The following is a 15,599-nucleotide window of genomic DNA, read 5'->3' as shown; positions in this document are numbered from 1 at the left end:
AAACGTCAGGCAAAGAAAACCAACAGTCACTGAAAAAAAAAAAGGTTAAACTGAGAAATACACAGTTTTATAAGAACCCATGTGGAAACAAACTGGAGGATAAGGTATAAAAGTCACTGCTCCTGGGAGAAAAATAGTATGATTATATGTATTCTCATTTGAAACAAACAAAAACTTGAGCAACTCTACTTTGAAGACTTACTGGAGAACCCCCCACTAGACATTCTTTCCATTTTGTCCTCTCTGACTTCTGAAGTAGTTCCCTTTTTAATTTGTGGAGTCACATCTCCCGCATTTTAATGATTATTTATTGCATTCTGTAGGAGATGAACCAGGTTCAATTAATCAACAGGAGCCTAAAAATCAATTAATATGAATTAAATGAGCTACACCAACTCTTAGGAAAGTCACACATAATTTACCAAAGCGTTGTCAATAAAGCTCAGACAGCTTTGGGGAAATTGCACACAAGTGGCTGGTGATGCAGTTAAACGTTTCAGACCTGCACCATTAATATCACAACCCGGGGTGCGAGGAGAGACAGGCCGATTCTTGTCAGAGAAGAACGGCTCCAAAGCAATTTCTAAACACTTGGCTCTCCAACCTCACGGAAAACGCTTGACTGGGTTTAAAATATGTACATACCAGACTGTTCTGCATATTAAAAATCTATGGCGCTAGTAACGAAAATGTTTTTAAAGCAAAAGTTAAATACAGAATGATACAAATCCTGAATATTCTTTGTTTCTACTAGATCTGAGACGTATGTACATTACCAAATAGTGAATTCAGAATATAAATTTATAAGGAAGTTAAGCAACACCATATAAATATCCCCTTAGGGATTTTATTTTTTAGAGAACTTGACTACAATATAAACATGGGCAGAAATTCACGCCTGTCCTGTGTTGTTTTAATGAGACTAAAAGCCAGCATGTATATTTCTAAAATATAAATATGTCCCCAGCCAAGTGCAACCTCCCTGCAGAAAAGAAAAACAAAACAAAACCTGGCCTCTGCCCAACCATGATCCTATGAGGAGGCTCCTCGGCTGCCCTGAAAAGCTTTCTTTAACAACAGTTTCATTTGTAAATCCCCGATGGAAGAAGTGGTTTCCGGTAGAGCTAGAAGTGGCCCGAGACAACTTGTCTCAATGGGGCAAGATAACTATTGTTATCGGACTTAACAAAATGGCACAGCATGGGAGACTTGCAGAGCCAGGGAGCAGCTGGTTGTAATTCACACTGTTTTTCAGAAAACTCTAATCGTTCCAGAACAGACCTCTTTGATGACTGGTCTTCCCTGCATTCTCAATTTGTCACTTTCTCTTATGATAAGGTCAGTAGTGACAGCACTTCCTGACATTAACAGCTGTGGCTTTTAAAAGGGTCATTGTAGAACTACTAATTGCAGTAATTTCATTAGCATAAATTATTTATTCTGCCATTCATTTATCTCCAGTTTTCTTTTGGGGGGGGTGGTAGTGTGGGGTGGGGGGTGACCCGGGAGGAGATGGCTGCCTGTCCTGGTGCGGCTACAGTAATGGGGACGCGATGCTGTATTTTCACTTTTAGAGCTGGGAGTGGAGAACCTCATTCCTGCTACATTTGGCCCCTTAATGAAAACCGGTTGATCCCATTTGTAGTCAATTTACAGCCAATCATGGTGAAAGCAAAAATAAAAATAAGCCAAGTGCCAGTATCCAATGGTTATAAATCCAAGGTTTCCCCACTAAGATGCTTTGGAAAACACTGCTGAAGCCAATGCATAATCGGATGCAAAGAAGAAACTGTTTTTTCCTCACGTTAAGAAAAAGTGTTTAATTTCTACTCTCTGTGATGGCTCACTGTAAGCACAGAAACACAAACAAATCTCTTCTACTTGGTGTCCTGGCTCTCCAGCAGGGGCAATCGCTGCCACTCTGGCCACCTGATTCTTCAAGCACGTGCCCAGCATGTCCCCGTGGTTGAAAATGACAGCAAAATCTGAATGAAAACCAACGCCTGGAGGCCAGAATGAAATCAAACACTTGAAGTGTTACATAGGATTTTACACCTTCCCAAGACCAGCAAAGACGACTGTATATCTGTACTTTTGAATTCTTTCAAGAGTATTGTATTCAAGGAAGGGAAAGGAGGCAGATAAAAAAGAAAAAGAAAAGAAAATCGTTTCCCTTTCAAGTTTTTTTTCTTTTTTAATAAATTTATTAATTTAATTTATTTATTTTTGGCTGCGTTGGGTCTTCATTGCTGCTCGTGGGCATTCTCTACTTGCGGCGAGCGGGGGCTACTCTTCGTTGTGGTGCGCGGGTTTCTTATTGCCGTGGCTTCTCTTGTTGCGGAGCACAGGCTCCAGGCACGTAGGCTTCAGTAGTTGTGGCACGTGGGCTCAGTAGTTGGGGCTCGCAGGCTCAGCAGCTGTGGCGCATGGGCCCAGCTGCTCCACGGCATGTGGGATCTTCCCAGACCAGGCCTGGAACCCACGTCCCCTGCACTGGAAGGCGGGCTCTCAACCACTGCACCACCAGTGAAGCCCTCCCTTTCAAGTTTAACTTGGGATAATTTTGTAACGTATAATGTCATACACCTACTGTCCATCTTGGTAGTTTATCTCAGAAATTATTTCTATGCTAATTTTTCACAGCTTTACTGAAGTATAATATACAAAACTGTACATATTTAATACCTATGTTAATTTTCAATAATTCCAAATCTATTATTTTTTAATTTCATTTTTTCTATTTTTTTTTTTTTTTTTTTTTTACAGTAGGTCCTTGTTATCTATTTTAAATATAGCAGTGTGTACATGACAATCCCAGACTCCCAATATATCCTATTTGTACTTTTTAGCTCCTTTTGGGTCTGGTCAAAGAGAATCTCTTAGATACTGTGGTTGTAAGTTTGGTTTATTAAATAACAAAAATTTAATAACGCACAAAATGGCAGTATTATATTTGAGCTCCTCTCCTAAACTACTCATAGTGCTAATAGGCTCCCAGGAAAAAATTGTGGAGGCAGCCAGGGATGCGGGGTTTGAATCCTAGGACCTGGGTTAGATTTCCAGTTCTGTCAAATTGGGCAAGTTATTGCATTCCCTATACTTCCTGCTGCCCACAAAATCAACAGTTAGACTTTCCTCACTCCTTTTTACTCTATTTCTTGTCTTCCTTTCCTTTTATTCCTCCTTCGGAAGAGGCAAACATTTGTGCAACAGTCCAGAGCAGGATTTAAGAATATGAGCTCTGGCATGAAAGTGCCGAATGGGCCCCTCACCTGCTTAAGGATCTTGTGCTTATGGCTGCCAGCCTCTCACCTGTACAACAGGGAAACCAGTGGTCCCTGCTTAGAAGGTTGGTGATGAGAGGTGGGAAATAATGCAAATGCAGGGCAGGTGTTACCCTGCTCTTGGTGATGCTAATAGTACCAACAGTAGTCCCAGGAAGATTACCACCAGACAGAGCAGCCACAAGTGTTAAATGCAGAGTTTTCTAAATTACATGCTGGTTTTTTGTTTTCGCTACTTTGGTGACAGCATTTTATTGTTAGTTTGTTCGTGTTTTTTATTTTTCTCTTTAAACTTTAGAGACCAAGCCTGGGTTAAAGGCAAGTTTAAGTCCAGCATAAGCTAGCAATCTTCCAGATGAGTTTCCAATCCTCAAAAGAGGTAGCCTTCAATGGCTTACTGACAGAACATTAAAACAAAGATGCTAGTTGAGGACTAGGGGCATGGGGAGGAAAGATGGAGCCCAGCTTCCCCTCTCAGAGCAAGCAGACAAGGCAGGAGATGGATCTGGGGAGGCCAGCACTGTAGGAAAGCCACAAAGCTATAACTAGGATGTAGCGATGCCTCCATTTGATTTAGCTAAACTTTCAACTTCACAGCACGTCCAAGTTCCTGCACAGCTATAAAAACTGGACCCTACTTTCCAGGTAGAGGGGATTCCTAAAGTTTTCATAACTGCAAAAACCCTGGAAAGCAGCATTCTACTGCTTTTTGCAATTCTATCCTAAATTTAAGTAACTTGCACAGAGCAAGACATGTACGGCGAACAGTATGTTAGTGTGCGTGTGCAAAGGAGAAAGAGGGCTGAAGAATGGGGAATATATGAACCACCACCTGGGCCTTTTCTCATCTGTTTGAATATAGGTTTAAGCCAGTATGAGATTTAGGCAGATTCAATAGAAATTTGGTTGCACTTGTTTTTGTCTTAATCTTTTAAAATGATTTCAGTATTCCTCAGAAAGAGGGTATTTTTCACAGATTCATAGAATTTCTATTGTACAAGGTTATCTTTCCACTTTTGAAATTCATACTGAATAACCCTCACTTACATTTCAAAGCAAGAGCTGCGCTTAAAATCATTAACAGAAATGCTGCTGCTAACGTACCTATCACTAACAAAGTGCTGTTTACTATGCTTCATGCTTGACCTAAGGTTTTAAAAGGAAGCTAGAGACCAGTCATGAAATCAGTCTTTGAAATACAGCAGCAGTACGGTAACTTTCCTCCTTGAGTGGACATTTTCCCATGACTGGTTTGGAAAATGGTAGGAGAATGTGCCATTCTTATGTTGCCAAACCTTCAACAAGTTCTGGATGGAGGAGGCGGCAGCATGTGAAATAAAGTCATTTTACTGATGAAGCCGATGATATTGAGCTTGTGTAACTATCCTGAAGTGTCACGGCAAAAGGACAGAGAACTGTTACTTGCCAGTTGGACAACATGGCTGAAAAGGATGGGCATGGGCTTCTCCGTCTTGCTCAGACCTTTTTTCTCTACTCCTTCCGAAGCAAATCTCACTCCTCAGAGAACTCGTCTTTTCACTTCCGTTCAATAATTTCTCTTTTCATCAAGCCCTGCTTTCAAGTAGGTCGATTATTCATTTTGACTTGAAAAATCAAAAATATTACTTATCTTTTTTTTACAATAGGACTTATTCATTTTTTTAAAAATTTAATTTGTTTTTGGCTGCATTGGGTCTTTGTTGCTGCGCGCAGGCTTTCTCTAGTTGCGGCGAGCAGGGGCTACTCTTCATTGTGGTGCGCGGGCCTCTCATTGCGGTGGCTTCTCTTGTTGCGGAGCATGGGCTCTAGGCGCGCAGGCTTCAGTAGTTGTGGCTCGCAGGCTCAGTATTTGTGGCGCACGGGCTTAGTTGCTCCGCGGCATGTGGGATCTTCCCGGACCAGGGATCGAACCCGTGTCCCCTGGGTTGGCAGGCGGACTCTTAACCAGTGCGCCACCAGGGTAGTCCCATTTCTTATCTTTTAACACCTGTTTCTCCTTCCTTTTTTCCTGGATTTTCCTAACTGGGACCGATATACTTCTCAACAAGATCTCCCAATTATCATTTGTAACCCAATTCCCACGGATGGCTGGAGGGTATCCTCTCCCTCCTTACACTGTGTCTTTCCATCTCCATTTCCAAATCTCCTATGAGGAGTGTATGTTGACACAAAGTCTTCAGATAAATACCTGGTGATACTTCACTGTCAAACTATTTTGGTCATTCTGTCAGCTGTCATTTTAGTTCAATACCAGGTAACAGAAAAGCAGCACAAACATTAACTTAGACTTAGTCAGTCCACACCCCTGGGTGCTGAGTGTGTACTACCTGAAAATTATATGTCAACACACACAAAACCGCTTGCCTTTAATGAATCCTTTCTCTGGCTAAAGGCGGGGGGGGGGGGTGGGGGGGCACCTTGTATAAGTACCTTACACTCAGCAAATGAGGCCAATAATTAAGAAGTGCTAAATTATGGTGACAACTCTCAGTCTTAACAGTGGAAATTAAAACTAAGAGAGTGATCAAATTAGTGCTCGTTCAAAAAATGTAAAAGCTGTTTTTGACCTCTACTGAAAAGGCCCCACGCATTTGGAGAAGAAGGTGGACACGTTGCATTCTGAATTATAATTATTGCTCCTGAGTAACAAATTAGGAAGGTGGGAAAGTTAAATAAGCACACAGCACTGGAACGAAATTGACTAATTTGTTTCCAGGCATAATTCAGCTCCATAGAAATGGGAAAGTGCTTTTTAAATTCCTATTTGGCACCCAGCATCCTATAGGAGGCATCATGATACCGCCAAATAGAGCTGAGGACCTGCGAGGAGCCCTCTGGACTTAAAATGATGCAAGTCCTGCCTCATCCAGTAGATGTCAATGGTCACTGGCGTATCAAAGCTCCTTCAGGAGGAGCTGTTTTCTAAGTGGCACCTACTCTTGACAGGAGAGAGTCTGCACCAGAGCAGCAAAGGCAAGGGGCTTAAAGCACTGTGCCAGACACTAAATTAAACCACACCACCGGCTCTGATTTCCTCCCATTTGAGAAATGAACATTAAGAAACAAAGCATGCTGGCCCTCTTCTCTTCCTTACCAAGCCAGCCTAATCAAATGATCTGGATGAAACAGAATCTTGCTACCAAAAGATACATACAGGCTCTCTTCCTCTTAGTAAATCGGCATTCTTAATGCTTCTTGTAGTTATCAGAAGACAAAATAATTCCCTACATAATTCCAGAAATGCAGTGGACCTAGCAATAGCTGAAGAAATTTGTATTAGTAACTGACCATCATTAGTCATATTTAATGGTTTTCCAGATTTTAAAGTAAAAAATATTTCGGGTAGACTTTATGTAATGCTAGCGTTAGTCTCCACTAAATGGGGTTCCTCTGACTCCAGGAAGACACATAATGTGGAGAACAGCATTTCAGACAGAAATCAATCACTCCTGTGACAGTCTACCACTCTGTTCATGGGAACAAATTTACATATATTTCCCTAAATGTAAGAAAAGCTTTGCAGTGTCCCCCAACCAGTGGGGAAAAAGTGAATATCACTTAAAAAAATAGAACCACACATTAATATTACTCACTCTTTACCCCCCCAAATCCTGATGATGATGTTGTTTTAAAGGTCTAGGTAAGTTCATTCAATGTTAGGGGTGAGTGTAGAGACAGGCAAGAGAAAGAACTTTCTGGATATGAAGAAAACAGTGAAATAGAGGAATTCATTTTTTTTCATTAATTTATAGAAATGTTTTAAGTGTGTGTGTGGAGAAAAGCAAGAGGAGGTATTTGAATATGATAAAACCTCTATCATATACATCTTTTAGATGTTGCATAACAGCTCTTCCCTGGCAATCCAGCAGTAAGTAATTAGATTAATAGACATTTTGGAAAATACAATAAACCATATATGATAAAGCTGTATATATTATGTATATAAAATATGCATATAAATATAAATATGCAATGAAGCTAGCAGCATTACAAATCATTAATTGAAAAAGTAAATATGCCCAGATTTCTAACCCTCTGGCCACCAAAAGATATAATATTCAACGAAATGTGAAAGGACTGCTTTGGAAAAGCAGCAGTTACGGCTTTGGGAGGAAAGGAGGCTACAGCAGGTTGTCCCTGTTCACAGCAAAGTTTCAGCTGGAAAGAGCCATCACTCCTTACATATCCCTGATTTTATTTTTGGCTCTGAGAATCATTCTTCCTGCCTGACTTATTCTAGGCACCGTTCGACTTATCACTCCAAGGAATCAGAAGACAAACCTCCCTGGGAAATGTTCACAATCACCATCCATCCAAACTTTCCAATCAGAAAGGTGCTTGATGGATGCACAACTTCATTTCCAGGAGGTCTAAATGACACCTCCGTATCTATTGGTACACTCCTTTTTCACTTTGAATCTGAATGCTTGAAGTTGTTTCTTTTTTTCTTTTTTTTCGTTTCATGCAACTTTTTAAAAAGGCAATAGGAGGTGGAAATTTCAACATGAGCAAATGACAAACATAATCTATAAAACATACACCCATAAAACAAAGAAGCATATACATTAGTTGACTTAGTGATTACAAAATATATGGGGCCTGATTTTTCACCTATCAATACCATAATGAGAAAAATCACAATGAATTGCCTTACTTTGTTAAGAACAAGCATTGCATGGCTATGGGTGCCTACTTTTTTGTTTAGTTGTGAATGTAAAGGATTTATATTCAGTAAGTTCTGAATATCCTGGCCTTCTGGTGAGTCAGTGGATGAGTAAGAACTCACGTGCTGTTTGTGTGTCTGAGTGTGTGTGTTAGTGTGTATGTGTCTCTTGTATGTGTGTCTGTGTGTATCTGTGTCTGTGTGTGTGTATGCACCTCAACCAGATACAAAAAGATCAGCCATCATATTCAGTAAAATGTAAACTCACAAAGATGATCTTATCATCTTAAACAAACAAGGTCAGCTTTCTGCTAGGAGGTGTATTTTGGAAATGTTTTACTGAGGACTTGGGTCAGTGAGAGTGTGTGTGTTTGAGAGAGAGAGAGAGATTCAGAGGCTGACACGGCATACCTCAATTCCCTTGGTTTCCTCAATGAACCTCCTGCTGACTGTGACCAGAGCCTCCTGGGGCCAAGCACGGAACCAGTCAACAGCCGTGCAGTTAACCAGGGCTGGGAACTTCCGAGCTCTACTTCTCAGCGTGTGACCAACCGGAGAGAAACACAAAATGATCTGTGGAGACACGGGGGCAGGGCAAAACCAGGAGGGTGATGAGTGAGCAAAGAATTACACCGCGACCCTGGACAATGAAAGAAAGGAGTGCAGCCAACCGTGACATTAAACTAGCCTAAAGCACCACAGAGTGGAAAGCAACGTTAACCTCCTTGCAAATCAAAGTACAAACCTGCCCCACGGAACAAACAGAAACAGTGATGTGTGCTTTCCTTAAAATTGGTCCCTCTCCTTCTAAACATTTTTGATGATCATCAAGCACAGTGGGAAATTCATTCTTTTCTATCACACAAGTTACATTAATGACAATTAAAAATAAAAACCAAATCTCTATGATAAAATAATACCAAGACTCTCATCTTCTGTCTCCTATTCTGTAATTCACCAGTCTCCATAAAACTGTGTAAGATACTTTTAAGAAAACAGTTTTATCACATTCAATGTTTACTTTGTTTCCACTTAAAATAAAATACATTCACTCGAGTTCATACTTAACATTTTTAAAGGAGTAAAAATTTCAGTTTATACATGATCCTGATGAGAAATTTGTAAGTTTTCAAAGTTTTATTTAAGTATTTAATGACTTAAGAGTTAAATTGGAAAGTTTCCATACTCTTTAGTGACACAGGGCTGCTTTCTGTCAGGAGTGCCTGAGTTCAGCTGTGACATGTGTCACAGAAGCTCAGTGAGGGAAGCAGGTTATCAGGACTTCAGTGGGTCTGAATATCCTTTCTGGGCTCGTCAGATGTGGTGCCCTGTGTAAAGTACTAGCACAAAAGAGGTGTTTAGGGAGCTCCCATTTTGTCCTCTGTCTTCTTTCCCAAGTCACTGTGGACTTGAGGGCACTGGGGAGACTGATGCCAACTGGGGTAAGGTCTGAGGATGAGTCTTGGTTTCCTTTTTTCTAGACGCGGCTTGCACTTGATGATGTGAAACAAAGCTCTGCACTTCTTTCAATGAAGTCTCTCACACTTTGAGATAAGGCAACTAACCAAATCACTTCTCAAGGGATATATTTTTTCCACATAGCATTTTAAAATTCATGTCATAAAAATCATAAAAATATGTGAAACCATATATTCTCGTTTAACAGGTGTTTTTACCATATTAATTTTATATACTATGGCTCTTCAACAACTCAAGAGATGAATCCTAAGATCTAAAATGATTTTCAATAATGCATAAGCTGACCGATTTTTATATTCAAGAGTCTAGTTACAAACTGAATAATGGCTGTAATATTGCATGTGCTAAGTTAACAAGCCTCAGTTACAAGGCAGAATTTTCACTTACATCTCAGTGTTTAGGTTTCTCCTAACTGCCTTGTCTCCCCATACATGAGTATTTCTCCTTAATGTCCTAGAAGTTGGTTTTCTGCACCCAACTTACCTCTCATTCATGACAATTTTAGAGGCTTCATTTATACATAATTGTAGCAAAGAGAGGGGGGTGGGGGAAAGCATCATTTATTTGAGGTCCTAAATATTTCCATCACTTCTACACTTACTCTGTTTCTACACTTACTACCGGCATACTATCAGGTCTGAAGAATGTGTTAGAAAACACAGTATCTGAACCATGTGTGGTGAGCCTCAGGAAAATAAATACTTTAAGTTAATTTAATGATATGCCTTAATTATTTATTGAAAGATAATATAGAACACTGATTTAAAGAATTATTTTCCTTTTCTACAATTTTACAGTTGAATACATTTTATTTTTCTATGTTATAAGGATCCTCACAATGCCATCTAAATTTCATGTGGAGGGCAGAGGGCAGATGGCAGGAGACGAGTGGTTCTCAAAGGATTTTTAGGAGCTGGTTAGAAATGCAAATCCTTGGACCTACTCCAGACCTGGGGAATCAGAAACTCTGGATGGGGCTCGGCAATCTCTGTGTTTGCAACAAGCCTTCCAGGTGATTCTGACACCCACAGCTATAACCTAATAGCCTTAAAATTTCTATGGGAATACCGAAACGAAATATTTACACTTTTAACACTTTTGCATTTGGTGAAATACTCATAGAATCTAAGTCTCTATTATACACAGAGTGAAGTAGAAAATTTAGAGAATTTTAAATAAGTTAGATAATCATTAATAACCTCAGTTCTATCAGATAAATTAGACCCTGGGAACTAAATTAGAGAAGTATGCTTGTTCATTAGTACTTCCTACGAAGGGAAAGGACAGTAGCACACTAGCCTTGAGGAGTGCAATGACTGCCCCAATTTCTAGCTTTGCTAGAAATCTAGCACAGAAATTCTCTCCATCCAGCTTCCTGGGTAGTATTCTGAGAGCCTATGCTAATATCTTGAAAGCATTGGCTGTTCTGCTCTTTTTAAAAATAGTCTCCACAACTTTTTAGACAACCTGGAGTAAACTCAAGTTGTTGCCTCAAGGAACACTACTGTGTGTGTGTGGGAGGAAATCATCCTACAATTTTCCTGCTGCATTTCCCTAATTTCATGAGAGATTAACATAGCAAAGAATTTATAAGAAAGACAAATAAGTGATTAGAAAAAAGGGTGTGATGCTATCTATAATTTACTTTTTCAGCATCGTTAAAATTGTAAGACATTTAACGTGTACAATATGATGATTTTATAAACATAGACACTGTGAAAGGATTTCCCCCCATTGAGTCAATGAACACATCCATCACCCCATATATTTACCTTTTTGTTGACTAATTGTTCTGGCTGGGACTTCTAGTATTATGTTGCATTGGAGTGGTGAGAGTGAGCATCCTTATCTTGTTCCTGATCTTAGAGGAATAGCTTTCAGCTTTCGCCATTGAGTATAATGTTAGCTGTGGGCTTATCATATATGGCCTTTATTATTTCAGGTATGTGACCTCTATATCCACTTTGTTGAGAGTATCTATCATAAATGGATGTGTATTTTGTCAAATGCTTTCTCTACATCTACTGAGATGATCATATCATTTTTACCCTTCATTTTGTTAATGTGGTGTATCATAATGATTGATTTGTGGATGATGAACCATACTGCATCTCTGGAATAAATACCACTTGATCATGGTGTATGATATACTTTGAATGTACTGCTGAATTCAGCTTGCTAACATTCTGTTGAGGATTTTTGCATCTATGTATCAAGGATATTGTCCTGTAATTTTCTTGTTTTGTGGTGTCCTTTGTAATGCTGGCCTTGTAAAATGAGTGTTCCTACTTCTTCTATTTTTTTGGAAGGGACTGAAAAGGATCGGTGTTAATTCTTCTTGAAATATTTGGTAGAAGTCACCAATGAAGCCAGCTGGTCCTGTAAAATATACCTTTGAAATACTTCAGTCTACTACAATATGCATGTGAATACTCATCTTATTTTACAACTTAGGGGCCATTATCTGGTTATTATCATTATATAACCAAGAGAGACACATGGGCTCGGGATGCTTAACCAGCATTTCACACATTCTAATGGAAGCCTGCATTGCAAAGTCGGCTGCCTGAGCTCTTAGCTAACTTCTCTCATCAACATAAATGGTTGGTTACTTGGCATCATGAATACTGGATATGATTGTTCAATGATGAAATGAGTAGTGTTCAAGATATCTTAGAAAAATAGAAATATCTGTACTTGCACCTCTACTGTTCTATGAACAAAACAGGAAAAGCTATACCTCAAAGTAGCCGAGTAATCCCCGTGACTCTTTAGACTTCGGATTTTGACCGGTCCTGTGTCCTGTGGTAAACAGCTTATGGAAAGTTTCTGTACTTTTATGTGATCCCAATGAGAAGATCAGCTTAATCCTACCATGAAAATATTTCTATATCTGCCTCAAAGGAACTTTCCAATTAGGGCTAGTCAGGTTCCTAAAAGGACAGAGTTGGGATTCCAACAAGTTTACAGAGCAGATTTTAAGACTTCAAGACTTGTTTTAAGTTATGTGCTACACATAAACTCTATGTGTACCAGAGTTCAGTCTGAGACTTCTTTCTTTGAAGCACATCTTAAATTGGAAGATTTGGGGAGAACATTCCCCATCCCCCGAACAGGTGTCATCTACCTCCAAGTATTGAAGGTCCCTGAAATATACCCCCAAATAGTTCCTGACAATTGCAAATGACCAAATTGGCTTAAGTTAGTTTCCAGCAGTGGATTGGAAAGAAAAGTTGGCTAAGAAAATAAAGTTAAAAATGCCTTAGACACCTGTGCTCTTGTCTAAAAGCAAATTCTCACAAGTAAAAAGCAAACCCTGGAATCACCATCTATATACTTTCTACAGCTCTAATGTTTGGATGTCAGGAACTTGATTTTGGAATCCATACCACAGAATTTTCTATTCCCTTTTTTTTTTTTTTTCCCCTCTACACAGGTGTTAAGACTCGTTTGCAATAACCCTCTTTTCATTGTGCTTTGGAGTACGTTTCAATTTCTTTTAGATAAGATCCCATGTAAGTACACATTAATTTGCATATCACTAACAGGCCTCAGTCCATTTCCTCTTGTAATGGAAATCTGAATTGCTATTATCAGTGTATTTTTTTCCAGCTGATATAGTTTATTCTCAGAGGGAATCTTCCCACACGTTTACTTCAGAAGCTTCTATCCATAACTTGTGTTTGCATTTATACTCAAAAGTCTCAGTATTTTTCAAGACTGATAAGATCTGAATCTTACTGAGAGAATCCTCCCAGGAATGGAGGTTTAGCCTAGAAACAATTCCTCGGTTTGATTGTTTTAACATCACCCTATTATCTTTACGTATTTTCCTGTATCATCCCCTCACCTAATAACCTTTTAACTTCAATTATTTTTATGAGATTCAACAGAATTTTCACCATACACACATTCTATGCATATTTATTTTCTTTCTAGGTAACACACAATGAAATCATTCCCACAGCCTTTCATGTGTGTATATTCTTCAGTACAGATTTTTACAAGAGTTAAAAATTTTTTTCATTGGGGAGTTTAGTTCTTTTTTTATTTTTTTAAATGCAAATTCAAAAAGAAATTGCATGTGGAAGCCCAATAGACAGCAAAGAGCAAATGCATTCTTGAGGAGTAAAAATAGTAGGAATTATATTCCCCACTATATTTCCCTTCCTATATATTAATCCTGTATATATGAGGAGAAGAATCCCTTGTCATAGTTGCCCTGCTTGTCTCCAGGGCTGGCGCTGCCCACACATTACCTTCCAGGCCAGTCTGCAGCCCCATAACCTCGTATAATAGTGTTTTTCTTTTTCTAAAACAGAAAATCAGATGCCTGAATATCTATTAAGTGGGTCCATATGTGAACCATGTTATGCAAGGCTTTTGCGTTATGATCTGTGCTGCTCTGCTAGCAGCGTGGTTGCATTTTTGCTGACACAACGTGATAACTCGATACATGTGCAGTTGGGAGAACAAGCGCCATCGGTGCTGGCAAACCCCATTTTTAGGCATTTAACATATGATACAGGTAGCATTTCAAATTGGTAGTATAAGGAAAGATTCTATGATAAGAGGTGTTGGGACAATTTGGGGGAGAAAAAGTAGAAAAGCCACCTTATACTGCACAAGGCAATCCAGGGCTAAACATTAAAGATACTATAAATTAATCTAAAGAAAATTCAGGATAATACTTTCATAACCACAGAGTATGAAAATGCTTCCTAAAAAGCCTTAACACACAAAATCCATGAAGAGAAAAAATCAGACTTATTTAATATATAAATGTAAAACAGAAGTCATTGTAAACAAAGTTAGCAGAATTATGGTGAACTTTGAAAAGAACTGCAACACTAAAACAGACAAGGACATTATGGACATATGGCTATTATTCAGCTATATAAAGAGCTCCTATAAATCAATAAAAAGTCTAACAAACCAATAGGAAAGTTGGCAAAGGGTAAAAATGGATAAAGGTTTCCTACACTTATTTAAAATAAAGCATGTTTGAGTTAAATAGTTCACTCCATACACCAAATTCTTAGAATCATTTGTTGTTGTTTTTTTCCTGTGGGAGACTTCGAATCAAAAAGGCAGAGGGAGGTAAAGAAAATAGTGAGAGATGTGAAAAAAAACCCCATAGTTCTGAGTATGTACTTTGTATGCGTGTCTATACACATAAAAAACTGGAAGAAAATATACCAGTATGTTTCCAGTTGTTATCTCTAGGCAATATAACTGAGCATAGTTTTTATTTTCTTCGTATGGTTCTGTATTTTTAAGTTCTCTAAAATGAACATATATATCTTATGTTATCAAAAATGAATCTCCTCTCTCTCTATATATACATATATAACATATACTTACGTATGTATATAATACATAATATATATAATTTAAAAATACAGAACCATATGAAGAAAATAAAAACTACACACACATACCCCCACCCATAGATAGACAGACAGACAGTTACATAACCAAACACACAGATAACTAAATTCTTGGGAAAGAATCAGGGGCTGCTACATACACTAAGGGTTCTTTTCCTTACGGCATCACGTGGCCAGGAAGGAAGGCAAGAAAGAAGAGTTTTCAGGTTAACTAAAGTTATTAGGAGAGAACATGAGAGTACTATACTCTAAGGGTAAATAAGAATTATGCAGGAAAGGATGCACACATACACAGATGTGAAGGAGAGGAGGCACTTGGCATTGACTCACCGGTTTACTTCAGCTGCCAACAGGTTCTCACTACCCCTGCATTCCAAATAGGAACTGAGTTTGGGTGGTGAGCATGGGTAATGGGGTGGTAACTACACATCATTTAGCTTGACCTGCCAGGTGTGCTCGCAAACTCTTGTAACACATTAAGCTTCCCGTGTTGCCCAGCTAGGAACATATGCAAAGGAAGCATCAGCTAGCTCGTGAGAAATTCTGAGTCTTTAGCACATGCTGGTGAGTATCACAATATATGAAACGAACAGAGAAATCCATTATTCCTTAGAAAAAATTCTGCGGATTTGCGGGTAATACACACAGATGAAGAGAAAGAAGCTGCCATTTTCTTGCTAAAAGGAGACCCGTTTCTTTGCCGCATCATTTCTCCCTCAGGGTAAGGTGCTGACCACTGATCTTTCTCATGATGCAGCAAACTAAGTGAAGGCCAAGAAGGAT

General features: G+C 39.0%; 1 protein-coding gene across 1 annotated transcript in view; it reads right to left on the bottom strand.

Moving 5' to 3' along the window:
- Window positions 1-15,599, bottom strand: part of DNAH11 (dynein axonemal heavy chain 11) — a 335,983-nt gene that overhangs the window by 115,529 nt on the left and 204,855 nt on the right. Inside the window, exon 55 of the mRNA XM_089917707.1 lies at window positions 8,359-8,520. Within this exon, the coding sequence (XP_089773833.1) occupies window positions 8,359-8,520 (162 nt within the window). The remainder of the gene's footprint in view (window positions 1-8,358; window positions 8,521-15,599) is intronic.

The sequence above is a fragment of the Delphinapterus leucas genome, chromosome 9, assembly GCF_059928025.1.
Source record: "Delphinapterus leucas isolate spDelLeu-1000000601 "Yukka" chromosome 9, BTC_Dleu_Yukka2, whole genome shotgun sequence".
NCBI lineage: Eukaryota > Metazoa > Chordata > Mammalia > Artiodactyla > Monodontidae > Delphinapterus > Delphinapterus leucas.
The sequence above is the reverse complement of the archived record's forward strand: the minus strand, read 5'-3'. Positions and strand labels throughout refer to the sequence as shown.